General features: G+C 45.6%; 1 protein-coding gene across 1 annotated transcript in view; it reads right to left on the bottom strand.

Annotated features, from left to right (window-relative positions):
* LOC146354120 (alpha-1,6-mannosylglycoprotein 6-beta-N-acetylglucosaminyltransferase B-like) overlaps window positions 1-24,435 on the bottom strand; it is a 66,749-nt gene that overhangs the window by 13,274 nt on the left and 29,040 nt on the right. Inside the window, exon 3 of the mRNA XM_084829785.1 lies at window positions 10,332-10,444. Within this exon, the coding sequence (XP_084685911.1) occupies window positions 10,332-10,444 (113 nt within the window). The remainder of the gene's footprint in view (window positions 1-10,331; window positions 10,445-24,435) is intronic.

The following is a 24,435-nucleotide window of genomic DNA, read 5'->3' as shown; positions in this document are numbered from 1 at the left end:
CCAAGTCCTGGCCAACTAATTCCAGTTTGAAAAGAACTGTCCAAAAGTATGCTCCTCCCACAAAGGTCTGGCTTTGGGGGCTCCAAGGAAACTGTGCAGTCTCTGCAGTAGCCCACAGGACACAGCTCATAAATACTGTGAAGCCTTGAGATCAAAAAGTCTGAGTTTAATTGACCAAGCTTGGGTACATTCTCCCATAACAGAGCTGAAGCACAGAGTCCCCTGTGTAAGCCTTTCCCTCAGCCCATGCGACTCTGTATGCTAGTGGGAGGATGTATACAGAGTATATATATACTCGGGTGACCACATGAGAGAAGACCTTTTCCTCAGTGGCCCCACACCCCTGGAATAAGTTGTCATCGGCGGTCCGCCAGGCCCCATCACTGCAGGCTTTTAAGAAGGCCCTGGAAACATACTATTTTACTTTACCTTCCCCTGATATGTTTGCTGTTGTTGCTCTTTTTATTGCTGTGTTTTGCTCTCTTTACTGTGAGTTATTTCTGGGGCTGTTTTTTTGACTGTATTGGTTTTTATTATGTGTTTTATTATTCTACGCTGCCTTGAGAGGGCTTCTGCCCTGAAAGGTGGCCAAGAAATATTTTAAAGAATAAGAATAAGAATAAGAAGGCACTCTGCTTAAGAGACATTAAAAATGGGTTCAGACACTATGCCCTGTGGACCAAATTATACTCAAGGGCTGCACAATTCTCCAGACCCTAAAATATCACCCTTGAGCAACTTTTGCATGCTTCCTTTTGTTGTCTACAACTTGGACCAATGCCTGACCCCCAATTGATAAACTTTCAAGGGGCAGTTGAAAACACATCAACAAATTCTGCACTCCTATTTGCAACTCTAATTAAAGCAAAATGGAAGTCAAAAGAGTTTCTTGGCTCATCTCTGTTCTCTAGTCATACATTTCTGCTTCTGAGACCACAAAGCACCTTAAAGGTTGGCCCAGATTTTGCCTCCAGTGACTGGCCATTCTTAAAGATTGCATCTAATAAGTCTTGTGCATCAAAGGGAATACTTGAAAGCCCTTCAAAATATAGACATTTTCAAATTGCAGCAGAAAATTTCGCTAGCAATCAGTTAAGTACAGAGCCATCCAATGAGGCAAACAATGACAATACCTACAGGCACAAACATCTTCCAGAGAAACGTAAAAGTAAGCAAATGCCAAAGGAAAGCAAAGAGCTGTGTCTCTGAAATCAGCGCAGACATACTAAGCACAATATAAGGGAATGCTTGCTCATGGCTTCCACCCTTAAAGGTGGCCTCAAAATAATTTCAAATAAATAAATAGATTTTGATTGTTTTATCCTGAAAGCCGTTCAGCCTTAGATCACATACACACCAGCAATGTAGCTACTTGGTTCCTAGGTGGTAACAGACTATCCCAGACTTCCAGAATGCCCAAGTTTTTTTGAAGACATGTATCTTCTGCCAGTCCCACATAACCAACAACATCTAATGCATTCTTTGGCCAAGCATGGCAGAAATCTAGCAAGGATTCACTGTTATCCACTAGGTCCTGGGTATGGGTGCACCATTCGCCTCTGATCAGCCTTTTGTACACCCCAGATGTCTTGTGGGGCTAGGCTGGAAACAGCTAAGCCTAACTGCACAAAGTGTGCCTTCACTGGCCTGACAGTATTTCTTATATTCCCCAACTATGCAGCAACACAATTATATTCTGAAATGTAATTAATCATGATCAGCTCAGTGCCATAAATACTCTATATTTCCTTCCCATACCTTAAGTAAGAAACAAAAGTATTAACAACCTTCTATGACAGAACAGTGTTGTAGTCCATTACGAATCAGGGAAAGCATGTGTAAACAAATATGTGTTCAAGAGGCTAGTCATTAAGCTACAAGACTTTAGTAAAAGAAATCTCAGGTAAATATCTGGCAACGTAACGGCAGTTTCCTCTTCACATCTGAGGTGCATGTATGAAAAGTAATACAGCCTCATCTGGTTTTGGCCCATTTAAAGCACACCCAAGCAATGCCAGTTCCAGGTTTCGGAGGTCCTTGGGCAAGATGAGGGCTGGCATTATCATTAGGCAGAGTGAGGCCATTGCCTCAGGTGGCAGAAGTTGGGAGGTGGCAGCAAGGCATTAGAGGTGTTTTGTGGCCTGCCCTGTGGCCCCTAAACTAGCCTGCTGCTCTCAGGTGCAGTGGAGGGTGCTGTCCCCTCATCAGGGTTGAAGACAGATCCAGCTGGCTTTAGTGCATGGGAGAGGAGGAGGCGCCTTCTTGCTCTTTGCCTCAGGGAGCAGAAGGACTTGCTCCAGCCCTGGGCAAGATGTTCTCAGTGGCCCCCTCCCTCCCAGAGGGGGCCCACCTCTTCTTCCTCATTGCTGCTGTTGTTGCTACCCATTCACTTGCTTGTCCCTCTGGGGCCACAGAGACAGAGAGGACAAGGTATGTGGAAGCAATGGTTCCTCCTCCTTGCTCCTCTCATTGCCCGCTCACTCAGAGAGGGTGAGTGAACAGGCAACAACAGCAAGGAGAAGGAGAAGCAGAGCCGGAAGGCTCTAGGGATTCGTGGTGCTCCCCCCTGCCTCAACTGGGCTGTGGGCTTCGGCAGCTGCCCAACGACATGGACCCTTAATGCTGGCCCTGAAACCAGGTATGTATGTATGTATGTATGTATGTATGTATGTATGTATTTATTTATTGCTAAAAGACTAGGAAGCTAAAATGCTAAAACACTGGGAGAATAAAAAGGTCTTCACCTGGCACCTGACGGAGTACAACGTAGGTGCCAGGTGAACCTTTCTAGGGAGCTCATTCCACAGCCGGGGTGCCACAGCAGAAAAGGCCCTCTTCCTGGTAGCCACCTGCCTCACTTCCTTTGGCAGGGGCTCCTGGAGAAGGACCCCCTGAGGATGATCTTAGGGTCCAGGAAGGCACATATAGCAGGAGGCGATCCTTCAGATAACCTGCCCCAAGCCGTGTAGGGCTTCAAATGTTAATACCAACACTTTGAATTGGGCCCGGAGATAGACTGGCAGCCAGTGCAGCTGGAAAAGTATGGGCGCAATGTGATCTTGTTGGCCAGTCCCTGTTAACATTCTTGCTGCCCTGTTTTGGACTAGCTAAAGTTTCCAGACCATTTTCAAAGGCAGGCCCACGTATAATGCATTGCAGTAATCCAGACAAGCGGTTATCAGAGCATGAATAACCATAGCTAGGCTATCTCTGTCCAGATAAGGGCCTAGTTCATATACCAACCAAAGGATGCTGAAGTAAAAAGGGTAACTGCTGCCACTCCCCAGGCCGGGTGCTCTCCTGCTCTGTGACACCAGCCAAGACCAATGTTGGTTAGTTCTCCATTATTCATACACTGGGAAAGTTAAAAGGAGGCAACCAGGAAGGGTGTTATAAACTATTTATAATGTGCTCCATTTGTTTTCATGAACAAATTGCTGAAACCTATGCAATTATTCATGTCTTTAATGTTAAATAAGGTCTTTGCCACCCCTGGTTCATTAGGAACCCTAGCTGCAGATTAAAGAGAGACATTAAAAATTGATATCTGAACAGAAACGGACAATCTTTTATTGACTTTCTTGCACCTCTCCCAGTGTCAAGGAGAGATGGCCACAAAAGCCATTTGCAGCACTGAGCCACAGCTGGACGAAGAGCGATGAGTGAGTAAGCCAATATTTAATATTTGAGGGTCACAGCATGACAGCATGGTCAGACAACCAGTCGTAAGATGCTCTTACATCTGCCACATTAATCATCATAATGAAACCCATTTGTGATTTCAAAGATTTAGTCTTTGATTCAGGAAGGCAAAGGCTTCATTTCCAAGCTAGGATGATAGGGCTCTTTTGAAAAAACACACGAAGAGTGGTCAAGTGGCAGGGGTATGAACCTCTAATTTGGAAACAGTAGGATAATGATAGTAGGATAGTAAGTGTTCAATGGGTGAGAGGGAAGGAGTTCTGGGGAACACCAGTAGAGAACTGGAGTCTAGGGCAGTGGTTCTTGTAGTAGGAGCATAGTTTTGGCCATAATTTGTTTTCTTGTGGCATCATATTACAAAGTCTTCAGCAGCAAATACGTGGAGTCAGAAGAGTGAAAGGTATTATATTATCATTTTATATAGCACCCTTAATGTGCATGGTACTTTGTAACAAGAATGAAAAGGCAGGGCCCTGCCCCAAAGAACTTTGCATTTAAAATTCTACACAGGATAGGCATGGGAGGAAGACAGAGGCTAGGTAAGTGGGAAATAATGCTTCCACATACTTAGAGTTAGGTTTCAATCCTCTACCCTTTTACCTGGGCGTAAGCCCTTTTGAATGCAGTGGGATGTACTTCTGAGTGAGTGTGTGTGTGTAGATATAGATAGATGATAGATAGTTAGATAGATAGATAGATAGATAGATAGATAGATAGATAGATAGATACTCAGACAGACAGACAGACAGACTAGTACTGTTAGTTTTGGTAGGGGAGAGTAATAGAACGTAACAAAACAAATGGACCAGCTAGACCAAAGGTGGGCAACTTGTGGCCCTACAGATGTTTTGGCCTAGAACTCATCCCTCAGCATTGGCTATGCTGATTGGGACTGATGAGGGTTGTAGGCTGAAACAACTGGAAGCCATTGTCCACCCCTGAGCTACACTGAGCCATCAAGACATTAGTGAGAAGGGCATGCTGCAGGCACTAGAGAGGGTGCAAACAGGTTTTTGAGTTATACTGCATTGCAATTGGAGGGAATAAGAAAGATGTGAGACTTCAGCCAGCACCATTTATTTATAAGGTGGGTGGAGAAGCAGGAGGTATTTAATACTTTTCAGTTTAACAGTGAACACAAATAAGAAATAATCAAGTATGGATCGATAAATTTGAAGCATGCTGTGCAGCCAAAAGAAATATTACATATAAAGGACCCCAAAGGCTGTAGAACTCAAAATGAAGGAGCAAACACAGGCCGATATGTGATTGCTTTAAGCTGCTTGCACAAATGGGTGAATTTGAGGGGCTGTGTGAATCATTTATTAAAGATCACGCACTGTGTGGCATGAAGGCAGAGAGGCTGAGATCCATACTGCTGCAAGGGGCTGATTTAACTCAAAGCTATGCATTGCATATTATAACGAGGGCAGAACAATTGGTTATAAAGCAGTTGGGACAGCTGGGGGCAACTGAAAACAAATTGATTCCCCACAGTGCAAAAATATTTGAAAAAAGCTAAGGCAGCCCCACCCAAGAACACAGGAAGTTTGAACACACACACACACACACACGCTCCCAAAGAGAAGTGAATGCTGTATGTAGAAGAGGTAGTCCATTCCCAGCCAGAGACCAGAGGATTTGGGCAGAGATATCTTTGTGGGCCCATTGGAGGAGGAGGTGGGGCCATGTCAGGGTAAGCGTGGCAACACAGGCTACGCTGGGCTCTAGGGTGGGCCGGGCTTGGGCTTATTTAAGGCAGCTCCACCCCTGCCACAGCTCTCTTTCCATCCCGTGGCTCCCCCCGCCCCTGATCTCTAGGTAGGATTATTAGGTAGTCACCTATTTAGAGGTTGAGTTAGAATTTTTGGCTCACTAACTGATTGGCTGGGTTGGTGAGGTTTTTTTCGCCTGCATGACATTGGGAAGGATTGATTGGTTTGGAATTTGTTAGTTTAAGGGTGCAATCCTATGGTCCCTAGAGAGTGTCCCAGGGGCCGTAGGATTTTTCAGATTCCCCCTCCCGAAGCCATAGACAGTGCTACAACTTCGGGAGGGGGACTCCACAATCTGATCCCTCTCCCCACTCCCTCACAGCCACTGTGGAAAGAACCTTGGTGCCTGCTTTCTCAAGTTGCAAAAGCATCCTTGGAGGATCCTGTAGATGTAAATAAGGGGGCATTTCGGTGGGTGAGAGGGGAGGGGACAGTTTACTAACACTTCTATAGCCTCCCCAGCCCCAGTAGTCCACCTCCTCTAGATTTGCTCAGACGGCTGTCTAGAGGAAAAAGAGAAAGGGGGAAGATGGTGAGACGAAAATCATCTCTGTCTCTCCTCCAGCCTTGCTGGCAGCAGTCCACAGGGCACTGAATACTCAGAAGTCTCCAAGTTTAGAGGCTTCCTTCTAACATTGCTGGATTGGCAAGTTGACTTGGTCACATTTGACGGGGATGTGCAGTCTGGGATAGGAGAGGGATACACATAGGTCAGCATCCTGAGTCACCATTAAGGTGACTGGCCATGCTCGAGACCTGCTGCTCTAGGGCTGTGGGACCCATGGGCCATATAGCGATAGGGCATCTCTACACCAGCCTAAAATCCTGCATTGAAAACAGGCTTTCTGCTTCCATTTTAAATGCAGGATCACAACGACTCCCTTTTTCACCCACTTCCTTTTCCCCCTAGCATTTCCCCCTCCATCTCCCCGTATCTGAGTCTTCCATTATCTTTCATTGATCTCACTCCTCTTCTTGCCACTTTTCCTCTTTTCACGGAGGAAACACAAACAGAACACAATGGGGTAATCTGATAACTCATTATCTGCAGTCTATTTTAAAAAGTAACAAATGGCATTTAGTGCAGGATATGCCCTGGAGGGTCACGGCATCATGTAAAGAGCCCACAAACTTCCATGAAGGAGAAATCTCAATCGCAGGTTAAAAGCTCCATGTGAAGAAAGCCATAGACTCTGGGGCCAATCTGTCTCATTCCCTTGAAGTGGTGGGGACCAGGTGGGAATGATTCAGAAAGGCCACTCTCGCAGGGGAGGATTGCCAATGCCTGCAGAGGTGTGGCCTTAGATGAAGGGTGGGAATTGGCCAGTTAGACATTAGACTAGTCGCCTATGGTCCCTGAGTTCAGTTAGCACCACACATGCATCCCCGCTGCAGATCCGTCATAAAATGGATCAATAAACATGGTCCTGTTTTAAATCCAGCTATGGTTTCTCATCTCTTTCTTCTGGTTCAGTCTGCAAAAGGCCTGCTATAGATCCATCATCAGCAAGTCTTTTAAAAACATACAAAGCATTGCAATGTGAGCCATTTCATCATTATCATTCAAAATCATCAGATTGCTAACCAAAAAAACCACCCCTCTAGTAAAAGATAGCTTTGGCAACTGGGTGGTATAGAAATACATACATACATACATACATACATACATAAATGTAGTGAATGCAGTCAGAATTCCAGGTATGAAATACATGACACTCAGTTGAAATTCCAGGGAATAGAGTTTCATGCACAACCTGCAATAGTTCTAAGGCATTAAAAAAAAACTGGTATAAAAAGTTAATTTGTAGGCCAAACAATGTTGAAAATTTCTCAGGGGTGGGGAACCTTTTTCAGCTCAGCCATCACATTTCCTTCTGGCTAGCCTTGGGGCTGGGGGGAGGAACACAGCAAGAATGTGTTGACCAGCTACCTTTCCTCACACACTTTCTGAAGTTGCATGCTTTCTCTTTTGGGAATGGTCTGAAGCAACCTTGCTCATACATGACTTGGAAAACATTGTGAAAGACATAGAGATACTAAAGATCAAAATTGCATATTATACAAATGCATGTAATGTAACCCAACAATTCACTTAGATGAGAAAAGGCTGCTTAGATGAGCAAAAGCATGGCTGGCTGGGGAATGCTGGGAGTTGTAGGACTTATTTCTGTCTAAACATGCACAGGATTGCGCTGTTATTTATTTGAATTATACCTCACCTTTCTACTAAGGAAATGGCACTCAAGGTGGCTGACAATAATAATGCTTCTGATGAGGGCAAATAGAGAGGTAGCAGGGAGAGGGGATGCTTAACCCTTTCTCTGTCCATGTCATCAGCTTCCCATTGGGATCAGACTAGAACCAGATCAGGCTTCTTCTGAGAGGGATCCCATCACTGGCCCTCATATATATGGAGATCCAGGGGATCCATATATAGAGAGATAGGCCAAATAACAATACAGGACCGAATAACAATTCCACTTCTATTCTCAATTTAAGGCACATAGGAATAAGTGACATTACAAGCAAGCCACAAAACAGTGTGAAAGATTCAAAGGGCATATCCAGATTGCCCTAAATTAGGGAATTGGATGAGCTGCTTGAATGCTTCTGGTAATATTTCTGCTGATATTGGTCCCCCTCCAATTCCACACAACTGCTGGAGGACAGCAATGGACTTATACAGATGGTGCAGTCTGCACAACTGGTTTCCCATATCTCCCCAGGGACATTTGCTGTGGTGATTAGGTACTGTAGCTCTCGGATGGAAGCATGAAAAATTGCCATAGGGAAGCCATCAACAAGGGGTTATTCGACATTAATCCTAGGGTGATTCTATTGCCTTCAATGGGATTTCACTTAAGAAAGCCAATCATACAATATATCAAATGCCGTAAATGGATCACGCAAACATTCAAACATAAACAGAACCAGATGCAGGAACATTTTATCAATGAGTCAGTAATATTGAGGTCATCAGGGAGCAGTCTGTTAATGCTACAAGGTCCAGATTAAAAATTATGCTAACAGCTATAGAGTAGGGTGCCCAGCTAGCCTCGGTTACCCATTGTAAAGTGCGGAGCATATGAGTGGAGTGCTGTTTGGATTCCTGTGGCCTCAGGGCATGGTAGATGTTCACTTTTCCTATTATAACAAGTTGGTAGTATGTGATGAAATTTAAAATAGAAGTAGATTATAAATCACACAGCAAAACCTTTGCTGCCTGAGGCAGAAGAGCAAATGGCACACGTGCATGCATGCGCACATGCACACATGCACACAGTGTCTCTAAGTGAAGGTGCATACTACCCAAGCCTAGCAAAGTTATTCTGCCTGAGGCAGAAATCCCACAAGTGCTTCTCCCTCTCCCTGACAGTAAATATACACTAATAAATAAATCAATACGTTGCCTTTGCATGACACACAAAACCAGCTGCCTGAGGTGGCTGTCTCCCTCTGCCTAATAGTAGAGCTGGCCTTCTATTACTGTATAGTAGGATTAGGCAACCTTGTGCCTTCCAGATGTTTTGGATGACAACTCCCATAAGCCTCAATCAGCATGGCCAGGGATTCTGGGAGTTGTAGTCCAAAACATACAAAGGGCACTAGGTTGCCTACTCCTGTTCAATAGAATTAAACAGGCAAGATGGCTGCCTGACTAACTCTGCGTGAATGTGGGCAGGGAAGGGTGGTCTTCAACATGGGCCAGCAGGGTGTGATGCACTCAGGATTTCCTTCAGCAAAGAGCCATATTGCTTTTCTGTTACATAACTACTGTACATTGCACTGAAAATGTTTCAGTGCTGGCACAGCTTTGTTGGATGGACAGTGGGATGGCCTAGAATTTAGGGTGGCCACTTATGCATCCCCCTCAAAGAGGAAACACATCACCCAAAAATAGGACAAAAGAGAACACAGATTGGCATAAGATTGGCACATGCTAATTTAGATATGTAGATGCAAAATTCAAGATAATTACTATAATGTAAACCAGTGCTTTTTTTCTGGTGGAACTTACTGGAACTGAGTTCCAGCACCTTTTCATTCATTTATATATATATATATATATATATATATATATAGAGAGAGAGAGAGAGAGAGCACTTGTCCACTATTTTAATGCTCTTTATTACAATTCAATCGCCATCTACTCCTGAGGAAGTAGTGCTGGTACCTTTTTCTCCAGAAAAAAGCACTGATGTAAACAGAAATACAATACATCTCATCATAGTGAGTAAGGCTGTGACCAGGTGACCAATGTGCCTCCTCAGTCTGCTGTTGATGGGTAACTTTCAAGTGTCCCCCCCCACCCGTGCCCACGCACGCACGCACGCGCACGCACGCACACACACACACACACTTCTGCTTTCCCTTCTTATGTTTCTTTATCTTTAAACCAGACTTGGACCAGAGGGCCCTTCAAACAGAGGATAGTCCTCTATAAAAAGTAAAACTTATGGCCACCATCCTTGAGTGCTACCATTTTGAATCAGTATCCCTTATAAGCCCTACAAAGCGTAACAGATTTCCTTTATACGAGAACATCACCCCTTTGTAAGGCATTGCTTCTAAAGTAAGAGATGTCAAGGCTCAAGCTTGCCTGGAAGTCATAGACACGGACTTGGAAACCCTAGCATTAATCCCAGGAGATGGGGAGGAAGCGGCTGGTTTGGCTGCTCAGGACTCAATAAAAGACACCCTGAACATACCAAAGCACCCCCATTAGTTAAAACAGGCCAGGACTAAGCCGCAGGCAGTTCTGGCTCAAATCAAGCCCTTTGTATCATGCTGTGTAATAAACAGAGGCTACAGTCCCAACCCAGCCCCTTTTAAAAAACCTGATGGCGCTCTTACGTTTTCCATTTAGGAGGCTGTTCCGAAGAATCTGATCCACCTTCATTGCGATGTCTGAGACGTTCTGAGCAATTGCTTGGATCCTCTCCATCAAGCCAACTGCTGGATGGAACCTGAGAAGTAAGTAAATAGATACAAGCCATGATTCATTCTTGTCGGGCATCCAGACTTGTCAGAAAGAGTGAAGAGGGTCCCAAAACAGCAGAGTCCTTCAAAACGGCAAAGCCGATTGCCAAAGAGAACAGCACTGGCAGCCAAAGGGGTATTGTAGGGAAAGGCTGGCAGATCAAAACTCCTGCAGTGTTTTGACAAACTGGCTGTAACAAGAGCCTTAATTTGAGAGAATAGCAGAACCAAATCAATGGCCATTTCTGAACTACACACAGATCTGCCCCCATTCTGGATGTGATTTTATCCTGGTTTTTCTCTGACCAATCTGTCTATGCATTTCCCCTTCCCCAACCATAATTTGGCCACCCTTAACCTGTCTCGGGTGACTTCACATGCTAGATTTTTTCTTAACGTACACTTATTTCAAGGATGCCTCTCAACAAGGCAAAGTGAATGTGACAATCATATGCTTTCAAATACATGTTTTGTACAGGTACACTGGTCAGGGAGCTGACTCTTTGTGACTCTGTGAAAACAATGTACACTCAGTAGCAAACATGAGTTTGCCTCTGTGTAAGGTGTGAGATGGCCCCACTTGCCACCCCCAAGAAAGGAGAGATGACTCTTGAAATTAAAGCTGTGTCAGAATGTGCTCTTATACAGGTTAGATGTACATTACAGAAGCCACAAACAGAAACATGACTACGGAAAATGAATAGAGCCATACTCTTTCTGTGTGCCTTCCGAAGGGGAATTGAAGATCTTAGATTGAACAGACAAACAAAAACTACTTTAACTCCCAAGGACAGTACTCTGCCAAGAGATTCTAGCTATTTTAAGAATATAAACAGAGGATCAATTATACCTGTGGAGTTTTTAAACTTTTGTGGCGTTAGTAAAGATACCTGCACGAAGGAGCCTTGGACTGCCTGGTATAATAAATTGGCATTGAAAGCAAAAGAAAAAGAAAAAAAAGGCCACATTAACTATCACTGAGTATTTTGTCTTACTCTAGTGCTGTGACTTAATTCAAACTCTTGTGCCTGTCAGGGGAGCATTTGTGGCTTTTTCCCTATTCAAAACCCATGCAGACATCCTGTACTGAAACTCCCTTCCAAGTTTGGAGTCTTGCTTAGGGCACAATGTTGAAAGATGTGCAATGGAATCAAAAACCCAATCCATCCCCCTCCCACAAATCCAGAATTTTAAAAAAGCATCCAGAAGCAGAGTGGGAGACGGCATGAAGAAACAGATTGTACAGCTTATATTTTATCCTGGATATCCTTTCAGGTTAGAGATTCTGGCTGCTTTTGCATGACACAAATTTCCTGCCCAGTCTGTCCAGTTTGGGGCAGGGTAGGAGCTAACGACATGATCTCTAAATCTGGTAAACGAAGAGCAAAATGATAGCTATTTTCTGAGAGCAGTTCACTATATCGGTGCTGTTAATAAATCCTTTCCAGTGCTGTTAAATCCTTTCAGGCTGCCTTCTCCAAACTAGAGCTCTTCAGTGGTTTTGAACTTCAACTCCCATCAACCTCTGCCAGCATGGCTATTGGTCAGGAATGCTGGGAGTTGTAGTCCAAAATATCTAGAGGGCAGCAAGTTGGGAAAGGCTGCCTTTGGGTCTAAGTACCAAGCACCATATTAGCAAAAAGATGAAGAGCCCTCTAGCAGAAATTGCCCTCTATCTGGCATTAGAGAAATGGTTCGCTATAACTTAATACTCCAGAAAATGCACATTATCTTTCGATTATGTATTGTTATCATGTTTTACATTCCAGCTATTGGGAATTTTTCTTTCACATTTGTTACCTTCAGGTTTCATCTTGTCAGCTTGTTCCCCAACCTGCACTCTATGTCCCTCAACCTTTGCATGTGTGTATGTCTCCACTTTCTCTGCGCATTTCATGCATCTGATGATGCTGCACAATCACAGTCCACACTCAACTAATTACTCCTTATGGTGCCACCAGGACTCTTTCTGTTTTTATGCTAATAGAGACTAACAAGGTTAACCCGCTGGAAGCAGCTGGCAGTACTTGTAGAGGAAATTATACCGGCCTGTTGTGTGGAGAAATGTTTCCATGAAAAATGCTCACACACCACCAGAGTTGAGGGGAAAATACCACGTAAAGGCTGGTGCTGTTATTCCGCCACTGTGATTAATCCTTCTGAGAGAGCATGTCAGCAACCAGTTCAATACGAAACTGAAAACAAGCAAACAAGCAAGCAAGTGAAACACTTGTCACTTGTCACTTCCATTATACCGAGGGTGTATTCGGTCTAAATGGGGGTGGGGAGAAGAAGAGGCTTCAAGGGTTGTGCCTTTCTTTATGTTGTAGTTTGAAAAAAGTTAATAACACTGAAATAGCAAATATATATGGCTGTGAGTCAGACGTTCTCTGGAGGTGCCTTCCAGATGTTTGGGATTTCAGCTCCCATCAGCCCCAGCCAATGTGGGGAATGCTGGGAGTTGTAGTCCAAAACATCTGGAGAGCAATAGCTGGGGGAAGGCTGGCTTGGTCTTTTGGCTTGAGTTTAAAAAAGCCATCTTATCTCCTTCATCTGATGAAAAGGCCTCTGGCCAACAAAACCTACACCACAAATATATTTGTCAGACTTCTTAAGGTGGTATGAGACTTGTTATGGTTTGGACAGCAAAAAAAGAACACGGAGAGCTTAATGAGCTACTTCCTCCTTTCCTTTATTGTAACCACTTGGGCACTAGAATGGAGATGTCCCCATGCTAGTTGCTGGCGGGTGCCAAGTTTCCCCCAGGATGCTTCCCCTGTAATGAAAGAGCAGTCAGGCGACCTTTGTGCACCATGTTTCAGTGTTTCCAGAGGAGATCTAATCTTTGAATAAAGACCACATTGACCTCTGTAAAGGTAACGACTGAGCAATCTTCACAAAGAAGATGTTCTAACTGTCAAGGATCCAAAAGCATTTCTCATGTAATCTCAGAGCAACAGCAAGGGCAGCTGGTTGGATTTTTTTCTAAGAGAGATGCAATGCAGCAAGATGGCTTCAGGAAAGGGGAATAATTAAGACCATTATTAATTTGTATCATTAAGGCTGGCAATCACAGGCAAGCTGACTGGGGAGTAAATCAGATTGTACTCATTGAGACTTATTTCTGAGTAAACATGCATAGGATTGACCTGTCAATGGTTTTTAAATGATGGGATGGAACCTATTCAGCCATTAATATGTGGGGTATAGGACTTGCTTAAAGTTCAGTAAAGAGTGTAACAGCACGATCCTATACGTGCCTACTCAGAAGTAAATGAGAGTGTTCTTGCTCTCATGTCCTACTTGTCTTGCCGGCTTCCCACAAGCAGCTGGTTGGCCGCTGTGTGAACAGAATGGCCTTTGGCCAGATTCAGCATGGCTCTTCTTATAGCTTAAGTCCCACTTTTTGTATCCTATTGATGAATTTTAGGGCAATTATATTTCATTTCATTTATTACACTTCTATACCGCCCAATAGCAAAAGCTCTCTGGGTGGTTTACAAAGATGGAGGGAGCAATCCTATGGCTGCTAGATAGCAGCTAGACAGCCATAGGATATTTGGTTTCCCAGGAACTGACCTCCCCCTTGGAGGCAGCGCAGAACAGCTCTGTCCACTGCGCTCGCAAGAGGAGCACGGAGTGGCTGAAAAGGGGCATATCTGTGGGCATTCAGGGGCAGGGAGGGTGGAAATGTCTGTACGACACATTCAATGTGTCATACAGCAGCATCCTCTCCCACTCCGCCCTCCCACAGCTAGACAGCCGCAATTGGCTCTCCAGCTGAAAATGCAGGGCAGGAGAAGCATGGAAGGAACAATCCCCTCTGTGCTTCTCCTGCTCTGCTTTGGATAGGCCGCTGCCTCTGAGTTCAGAGGCAGCCGCCTATCTGAACAGGATTGCGCCCTTAAAGCCTTAAAAATACAGTATTGTACATAATATAAAAACAGTTTACATTCAAACATATAAACTGACAGTAGATGCATGCACACACACATGCACACACACAAACAAACCATTGTTTCCACCTTCTGAGCCTCCCTCAGAGGTGGCTCCTGAAGGAGGGCCTTAGATGATTAACGTGGTATATGGGTAGGTTCAGGTTGGAAGAGGCTCCATCAGTGCCTCTTCCAGTATTGTGGTCCCGAGCCATGTAAGGCTTTATAGGTCAAAACCAGCACTTTGAACTGGCTTGGAAACATACAGGCAGCAAGTGCAAGCAGGCCAGAATCACTAAATTTTGTGAGAGCACCCATGACACTCTCTCAAAACTCCAAAATCTGCCCACTGACCCAAAAAGGTTATGGACCAATGGCTTGGGCCACTGAGGAGAACTACTGTCTATAGCACAAATGGCCAAACCATAAATATTAGGGTGCTGCCTGTACTAGGGATGTACAGATTTTGTTCAATCCATTCCATCTGTGTTTCATGGATTGTCAGGCATCTTTCATTCTGTCATTCGCTCATTGACAGGATCATATTTTTTAGGGATGTACAAGACTTTTATTCTACTTGCAGTAATGGGCATTAGTACTCATTCACACTTGAGCTTGTGCATATTAGCACTAGTGCAAATTTGCACTAGTGTGAATTTGCACAACCCCCCCCCCAGTAAAAAAACTGCGGAATCCATGCAACTTGGGGAAAGCCAATCCACAGTGGAATCTGCAGGTCAATTTCAGAGAAATCTGAACTGCTTTGAATCTGCTTAACAATGGTACAAATGAGGAGATTTCAAGATATGAAGCTTGTTGTGTCACCATGCAAAAGGGATCTGGAAAGATGCCCCTGACCCTACACAAAGGTACAGCGGCTATAAGCCTGTTGAGAGGTTGGGCATCCCTGTTCTATAGAGCATCTCGTTAAAACCAAAGAGTCATATTCTTGTTGACAGAATGGGCCCCTGCATAACTCACATAACATACAGGAGAAAGGTTAGTGCAATGGTGTGGACAGATGTGAATAGGAGTTGAAGTTATGCTTGTGACCGCAAGAGCAACTATGGGGAGTCAGTGTGGGGTCCTGTGAGGTAATACACTGCCCCTGTACTAAGGACATCTAGATTAAAACCTCAGCAGCTCAGCTCAGCTCTTGTTTCCCTGGGTAAATCACTACCTCTCCATTTTTCACTTCTCGAACTGTAAAAACAGGTCCAATAATCAGGCCACTTCACAGAGTGGCTTTGCTGCTGAAAGCACTGAGCAATTTCAAAGCACTTTGTGGATTTTGTGCTAAATGATTAGTAACAGCAGAGTCCTTCTTACACACAGGAGCAAAAGCTGTAGGCCCCTCTTCTCCCCCCCCCAGCCCTGAATTACTGAGAACAGAGCAGGGGGTCCACTTTGTTCTCAGGAACAAAGAGGACAAAAACAACTGAATAGGTTGCACCTCTTAGATACAGAACCTAAGAGGAGAATATCACTATACAAGATCCTATTGTTCTGGGCCCATTTCTCTTCACCTACGATGTTCAGTACAGCTGACCTTAGTGCAGAAGGAGCTGGATTTTATTCAGAAGTTCTTCAGGTGGTCTCCCATGTGGCAGATGTAATATTTTCAAAAGTGTTCGTAATTTTTAAAGTGTGGTCTAAGTGTGAGTTTAGGTTCCCCATGAAAATAATGGAAATAACAGGGGTGGGGGGGACTGAAGGCCTTTTCCAAAGTAGTGACCAATACTGAATTAAAAAACACAACTCCTTCTGCATTCCAATGCAACTGTACTAAGAACATAAGGATGTAAAAAGAGCCCTGCTGGATCAGACCAAGGGTCCATCTAGTCCAGCATTCTGTTCACACAGTGGCCAACCAACTGCCCATGGGAAACCCACACAAGCAGGACATGAGTGCAACAGCACCCTCCCGCCCATGTTCCCCAGCAATGGGTGGAGTAAAGGGAAAGGGGGAGCACAGCTAGGAGGAGGAAGGCATTGCTAGGCTACATTCTCAGTTGCTGGGACATTCACCAGTCAAAACCCTATTATTCCGGCCTCTTTTCCTTCACCTATAATATGTTCAGTACAGCTGTCCTTGCAGCACAGAAGGAGCTAAATTTATTCAAAAGCCTTTACAGGGACAAATTAGTCCTGAAATTGGGGCGGGGGTAGCCCCCTTACCTTTTGTGAAAATCCCTGAGGTGCTCCTTTTAGAAGGCTATGGGCATATGATTTGGAGAAATAGGGGCGGGGGGAGCCAGAGGGTAGGCCTTGTGGATTTCACCACTCCCCCACTCTTTCCACCATGATTTCAGCACTGTGCAGAGCAGGGGTGGGGAACCTCAGGCCTGTGGGTCAAATCCAGCCTTCCTGGGGGTCCCAATCTAGTTCCCCAGCATTCCCCAGATGACCACACCCCCTTCCCTTGGCCACACCCCCTTCCCTTGGCCACTGATCATTTGTTGGCTTCTCGGCTTTTGTGGGGGGTTTCCTCTGTTCCGGAAGGTTGACATGCCTCTCCTCAGGTTTCATTACTGGCAGGAAGAGCTTGAAGCTGAAACATGCCAGCAGTTTTGGCCCCGCTCCATTTTACCCCACCCACCACTGGAATGTGGCCCCTGAGAGCTTTTCTGAAATGGAATTCAGCCCTAAGACTGAAAAAGGCATAGAGTAAGACAATGGGATGGTCTGCCAATAGCAGCAAACTAGAGTACTAGTCCCTAATACAAAGTTTAAGAATCATTGTCCTATATAATTAAACAAGGACCACTTTATACGTTATGCTTCTAGGTGTGCATCTACAATAGTTCATATGTACACCTAAACCTGTCAAGTGTTGCAGCCAGTGCCTTGGTGCCAGGTGGACATTCGTCAGAGCACCAGGATTGGCTGGGGCTCCCTGCACACTGTACACTCAGTGACTGGGTCCGCTCGATACAACACGTAACTGCGGCAGTAACTGCTCTGAAAAGGACCTGCCAAAAGTCAGGGGGAGGTGAGATCAGGAAAGTGTTGAAAAGGTGGAGGACACTGAGAAGTGTCAGTTCAACACTTAAAAACCAGAGGATCACATTGCCAAGGCAGAGACATTGTCCTCCCCACGCCACCCTTTTTAGTGCGCTTATTCCCTTGGCTCCCCACCACTATTTTTGGTGCTTCTGAATTGCACTAATGAGTCCCTCCTTTCTCTTACTATTATTTCTCCTCCAGTCCTTCACAACTGTCCACAAATTAGCCTATATGCAACCCCGTCTTGTGAATTTCCTTGCCCGGCACCTTCTCCACTTTGCCCCTGGCTTTGACAGCTGAAACGTACAAGGAAATTGACCGGGCAACACTCCACATATCAGATCGCTGTTAGTGTGCACTTGCAAAAGACCAACAAAAATAATAATAATTTTTTAAAACTACAACCCCAAGGCACTGAAATACAAAAATAAAAAAGCCAGGGAACAAAAAGCAGTAGCAACTGGAGCAGGGAGAGGGAGACAACACAGATTTTGCCACAAAGGCACCTGGGATACATGTTAGAAGAACCAGCTGGAGGACTGAGGGGGAAGGTGGGGGAGAACAAGCCATGGAAAGCCCAGTCATCTCTGGGGCGTACCGTGGGTTGTTCTGCAAACGGGCAACCCACTGTAGCTTATTTATTTATTTATTTATTTATTGCATTTCTACCCCGCCTTTCTCCCTCTCGCAAGGAACTCACGGCGGCTTACATTATCCTCCTCCTCACCGTTGTATCCTCACAACAACAACCCTGTGAGGTGGGCTGGGCTGAGAGTCTGTGACTGGCCCAGAGTCACCCAGTGAGCTTCCATGGCCGAGTGGGGACTAGAACCCGGATCTCCCGGCTCCCAGTCCAGCACTCTAGCCACTACACTACACTGTCTTATGCACAGGGGGGCTTAGTGTAATGTAGGGATGTCGCAGAAATCCACAGAGGAACCAATTCAGTTCAGATTTTCATAAATCCGACCTGCGGAGTCAGCAGCAGACCAGCTGTTCCCCTGTCAGGCAGATTCTGTGGACTTGTAGATTGATTTTCTAACTTTCCCAAATTTTGCAATAGAAAAATAAGCAAATTAAAAAAAAGCAAAAAACCCCACAGCCAAAAATATACATTTCCCCCATAGGCTAAAGCACGAAAATGTACACGGGGGGATTTGCACATTTGCACATGTGAGGATTTGCACAAATGCGCATTTGCACAAATTTGGAGACTAAAAAAATCCAATCCCATTGCTGGGTGGATGATGGAATGAAAGACACCTGACAATCCACAAAACGCAGACAGAATGGATTTTACATAATCTGTACATCCCTAGAGTGAAATTCAAACCTGTCCAGTGTCAGATCTGGGTCTGCTGATGTGGAATGTATGGAACAGCCCCCAAAGAAATGGAGAGTTATAAAGCATTCAAAGGAGTTGCTAGAACTTGAGAATCCACATGTTTTCTTTCTGGAAGTCCTCAAGCTGCATTACATGAGAGTAATTCCGATTGGCCTCACTGGGATGTATGTCTCAGTAAACGTGGACAGCAGGATCAGGGTGCAGCTGTCTTAATTGGGGTAGAAAAGGGCAGACTACTGGTGAAGGGATCCATAGTTACTTTTGTATATCCAAAGATGTTAAAATAAGGAACACCCCAGAGTGCTGGTGTCTGCTAACAAGGAAATGTTTTCATAGGTAATATTTTGAAACAAAGTGAAACCCATATTTGTCCAACAGCGCATGGGATCCATTGTTGTGGTGGTGGGTAAAATGTTGGGACTGAACCTGATCCAAATTTGCTCAGACAGGATGCCCACTTAGGCAGGCTACTGTTGCATTAGGCTTGGTAAAGACTAGGGATGTTAGAGAATTCCGGCACGGATCCCAGGGGGGCCGAATTCCAGTGAATTCAGCCCCCCGGAATCCGTGGTGGAACAGAGCAACCCGCCCCACCACCCTGTGAAAGCCCCACAAAATGGAGCCTACCTGGCTGTGGCTCCAGCGGCGGCTCGCTCTGGTGGTGGATAAAGCGGCGGTGGCAGCGACGGTGGTGGCTCCAGCTGCTGCCAGGCTGCTGCGGCTGCAAATGGCGGCTGTCGTAGCAGCCACCATTTGCGTCCCTACGCTGGCCATGATAGGTATATTTTTATATTTATATATTTACATAGCCTATCACGCCTAAAGCAGGGATGCAAATGGCATCCCCTACACCATTTGCGTTCCCACTTTAGCCATGATAGGCTATGTAAATATATATGTAGCCTATCACGGGCTGGCCTAGGGATGCAAATGGCATCCCCTACGCAGGACGCCATTTGCGTCCGCAGCAGCCCAGCAGCAGCTGGAGGCCCCGCTGCGGGTTGGCCCAGCCGGTGGCTCTGTGGACTGGCTGCGAAGCGGAGCTGGCTGGGCAGGATTCCGGGGGGGAGGAATGGATCACCTCCCCCTACCTGCTGACCCCAGCGGAGCCAGGTATGTGGGGTTTCGTATTTTTCAAAATACTTTGTTTCAAAATATTTATAAAGTACTTTGTATTCAGGAAAAGTACTGCAGAAATGACAATTTCACACACACACACACACACACACAGAGAGAGAGAGAGAGAGAGAGAGATCAGGCCAGTCATGCAATTGGAATAAAACTGTCAAGAGCACAAACTTGCCAATAAAATATATGACTCACTATTCCCACCAAGGATGAATATTGCAGCAGATCCAATTCTGCCATGCACCACACACACACCCACACACCCTGCATCATGACTGTAAGACTTTTCTGCAACTATCAGGATAGTATAAATAGAGGAAAATGTTGTCGCAAAGAGCAAAACTTTAGGAGGGCTGTCCTGCAGTAACTCAGCAGGAAAATGTGTCCTGATTTCAGGTCTCTTCTGTTTAAGTGTTATATTTGCTCTTGAACAAATCAGTGAACCTGAAGGCTAGAATTTAAAGTAGCTCAGTCCTCAAGGCTAAAAAAAACCCCATCCTGCCTCTGGTTTTATGAACCTTTGCAGCTCGAGCGCTTGATTTAAAGGCCACTCTCTGGCAGCAACCAATCCACTTTCCCCCCGCTTTCAAGGTGGTTTATGGCTGCCAGTGTTGGCCCTTCATGCTACCAGAGTGGAACTACATATCCCGAACTTCCAAAAAATACCACACACTATTTAAAATCAGATCAGGAGATTTAGAGCTGTTCCAAGGGAATGGCGTGACAATTGTACATTATATCTGACATTATTTATGGTCGCAATCCTATATCCATTTGCCTGGAAGTAAGCCTCACTGAATTCAGTGCAGCTTACTTCTAAGTTGACATTAGGGATGTCGCAAACAGTCATTTCCAGCTTCGTGTTCGACGAATGTCTTGCAGTTCAGTCTCCCGAACTGGAGTTCACAAATCCTCCCTCTCACCCAGCACTGCTCAGCTGCAATTGAGCAATCCCCCGAAGTCTCGGGCGCTATGGCGATCCTTTTGCACGCTTTCCCCAGCTCTTGCCAAGTGGCTGCTGGGCAAACGGCTCCGGCGACTATCCCTTTTTTTTTGCGCATTTGCCCCCAATGTGTGCATCTGGATATATGTGAATTTTCTGTGCCTAAAAAAAAAAAGTGCAGTTCCCTGGGCCCTTCTGAGTTTGCACTTTTACTTGATTCCATATATACACATTTTCTGGGTGAAAAAAATTAATACCACAGCTGACAGGTCCCTTCTGGTTTTGTGCATTCAATGAATTGAGAAATGCCACAGCCACAGAGAGATCCAGCATTCAGGTGTTGTGGAGGGTGGGGAGTAGGGGTGCACGAAAGCCACTTACCTGGTCTCGCAGCTTGCTTCGCGGTGGGGGAGAGGCGCTTCGCTGCTTCCCCCGAAGTTCAGGCCGGGGGGGGAGGCTTCCCACCTCGCCCGGCTGAAATTCAGGCCGGGGAGGAGGCTCCTCGCCTCACCCGGCTGCGAAATAAAAAGTTAAAAAAAAAACGCCCCTGTGATAGGCTACGTGACGATCAACGTAGCCTATCATGGCTAGATCTGCAAAGTCAGCTGTGATAGGCTATGTTAATTGTCACGTAGCCTATCACGGGTGACTTTAAAAAAAAAAAAAGCACGTACGCAAATGATGGCTCCCATACGGAGCCGCCATTCGCGTTCCTTATTTGGTCGCTGTAGTCTACGTAAATCTTTACGTAGACTACAGCGAAAATAAGGGCAAATAGCGTTGCCCTTATTTTTGCCGTAGTCTACGTAATCTTTACGTAGACTACAGCGATCAAATAAGGACCGCGAATGGCGGCTCCCTATGGGGGCCGCCATTAGCCGTACGCACTTTTTTTTTTTAAGTCACCCGTGATAGGCTACGTGACGATTTACGTAGCCTATCACGGCTGACTTTGCACATCTAGCTGTGATAGGCTACGTTAATCGTCATGTAGCCTATCACGGGGGCGTTGTTTTTTTTTTTTACTTTTATTGGAATGGCGGCGGCGGCAGCCGGTCAAAAGACTGGCTGCCGCCTCTGCCCCTGTCGAAGACCTGCCGAACCGCCGCCGGGACCCGCCGCTGGGAGGGACATTCGGGAAAGGTAAGTCCCATCCCGGGGGGGGCGGGGGGGTGGAGAATTTCTCCCCGAAACTACTTCGGGGGGCCGAATACGTTGGCACTCGGCCCCCCGAAGTTTCGGGGAGAAATTCGCCCCCATCCCTAGTGGGGAGACATGGAGGAGGGGAATAGAAAAAGAGGAGAGCAAGCAAGCCCCTTCCTACCTGAATGACGGTTTCATTCAGATTGAAATGGGCCATTGTCCTCAATTTCTGCATAGCAATTACAAAGTACTATTCCTTAACTCGTGCAAGTTGATAGCCACCGAGCAAGAAGATGTCTGCTATTATGGGGCAAATCTCTCCTAGAACTTAGAATTTTACTCCAACATTTGAGAGAATATGTTCTTGCACAGTTACAAGATAGGGATACATGGCTCAACAACACTACAAGTGAGAAGGATCTTGGAACTGTTGTAGATCACAGGCTGAATATAAGCCAACAATATGATGTGGCTGCAAAAAAGGCAAATGCTATTTTGGGCTGCATTAATAGAAGCATAGCTTCCAAATCCCGGGAAGTACTAGTTCCCCTCTACTCAGCACTGGTTAGGCCTCATCTGGAGTACTATGTCCAATTCTGGGCACCACACTTTAAGAAGGATGCAGACAAACTGGAGAGGGTTCAGAGGAGGGCAACAAAGATGATCAGGGGACTGGAAACAAAGCTCTATAAAGAGAGGCTGAAAGAACTGGGCATGTTTAGTCTTGAGAAGAGAAGACTGAGGGGAGATAGGATAGTGCTCTTCAAGTACTTGAGAGGTTTTCACAGAGAGGAAGGCCAAGATCTCTTCTCGATCATCCCAGAGTGCAGGACACGGAATAATGGGCTCAAGTTACAGGAGGCCAGATTCTGGCTGAACATCAGGAAAAAATTCCTGACTGTCAGAGCAATACGACAATGGAACCAATTACCTAGGGAGGTGGTGGGCTTTCCCACACTGGAGGCATTCAAGACGAGCCTGGACAGCCATCTGTCAGGGATGCTCTGACCTGGATTCCTGCATTGAGCAGGGGGTTGGACTCAATGGCCTTGTAGGCCCCTTCCAACCCTACTATTCTATGATTCTGTGACAAGCAGAAAATACAGAAAGAAAAAGATACTTCCCTCATTCATAAATTACAAAGTACTATTCCTTAACACTTGCAAGTTGATCGCCACCGAGCAAGAAGATGTGTGCTATTATGGGGCAAATCTCTTCTAGAACTTAGAATTTTACTCCAACATTTGAGAGAATATGTTCACAAGCAGAAAATACGGAAAGAAAAAGATAGTTCCTTCATTCATAAATCAATATATGTGCACATATCTTTGGGCAGTGCTTTTCAATAGGGAAATAAATTATTGTTTTACTGTATGCTTTTTGGTAGTAATGTTTGTGAACGGCAGCCCAGAGAGCTTTGGCTATTGGGCGGAATAGAAATGAAATACCTAAATAAATATTTTTTTTAAAAAAGGGCAGTGTGGCCTTGGTCTCTTGGTTGTGGTGGCATTTTGTGTGTTTGTGTTTCGGCTTGGCTGGGGTGACCACCGGGCTGTGAGAGAACCAAAAGGACAGCCCAAGAAATATGCCCATAATGGTGATACCACTGTCATGCTAGCGGGAATTACATACTATATATATTTGGAGAAATGGGAAGTTCCCTTTCCAGCTGCAGCAGGCATGGTGCTAGGTAGGCTAGACTTTGCAGCAGGAGCCAGTGCCTCCTTCCCAGTCATGCAGACTGGAAATATGCACAAACCTCATTTTCCACAATTAAGCTTCCGGCAGTTCTTTCAGTCGTGGTGAAATGCGCACAAACCTCATTTTCCATATTTCTGCTTCTTGCATTTCTGTGTGTCTGTTGCAGTGTGAAAGCCATCAGAACCCCACCCCCCAAAACAAGGGTCCAGAAACAGCTGGAAGACCTTCATGAATAGGAAGAATCAGTCCCCTGCCCCCACAGCCAGGCATGAATGAATATCTGGATGTGAGTGTGACTGACAACAGTCGATAAACATTCAGTTATATCCCCAGGGAGTCAGCTAAGGAGAATTAGGGGTGTCAGAGAATTTCTCGCCGAAACTTTGGGGAGCCGAGTGCCAACGTATTCAGCCCCCTGAAGTAGTTTCGGGGAGAAATTCTCCACACACACACCCCCGCACCCCCCCCCCCGGGATAGGACTTACCTTTCCCAAATGTCGCTCCTGGTGGCGGGTCGCAGCGGCGGTTCGGCAGGGCTTCGACAGGGGCGGGGGCGGCAGCTGGTCTTTCGACCGGCTGCCGCTGCCGCCATTCCAAGAAAAGTAAAAAAAAAAAAAAAAAAGCCCCCGTGATAGGCTACATGACGACTAACGTAGCCTATCACGGCTGACTTTGCAGATCTAGCCGTGATAGGCTACATAAATCGTCACGTAGCCTATCACGGGGGCGTTTTTTTTTTAACTTTTTTTTTTTGCGGCCGGGCCAAGCGAGGCGCCT

The sequence above is a fragment of the Heloderma suspectum genome, chromosome 2, assembly GCF_057233095.1.
Source record: "Heloderma suspectum isolate Gila_16-S chromosome 2, 16-S_ref, whole genome shotgun sequence".
Classification (NCBI taxonomy): domain Eukaryota; kingdom Metazoa; phylum Chordata; class Lepidosauria; order Squamata; family Helodermatidae; genus Heloderma; species Heloderma suspectum.
Note: the sequence above shows the minus strand (reverse complement) of the source record. Positions and strands in the feature narration are given on the sequence as shown.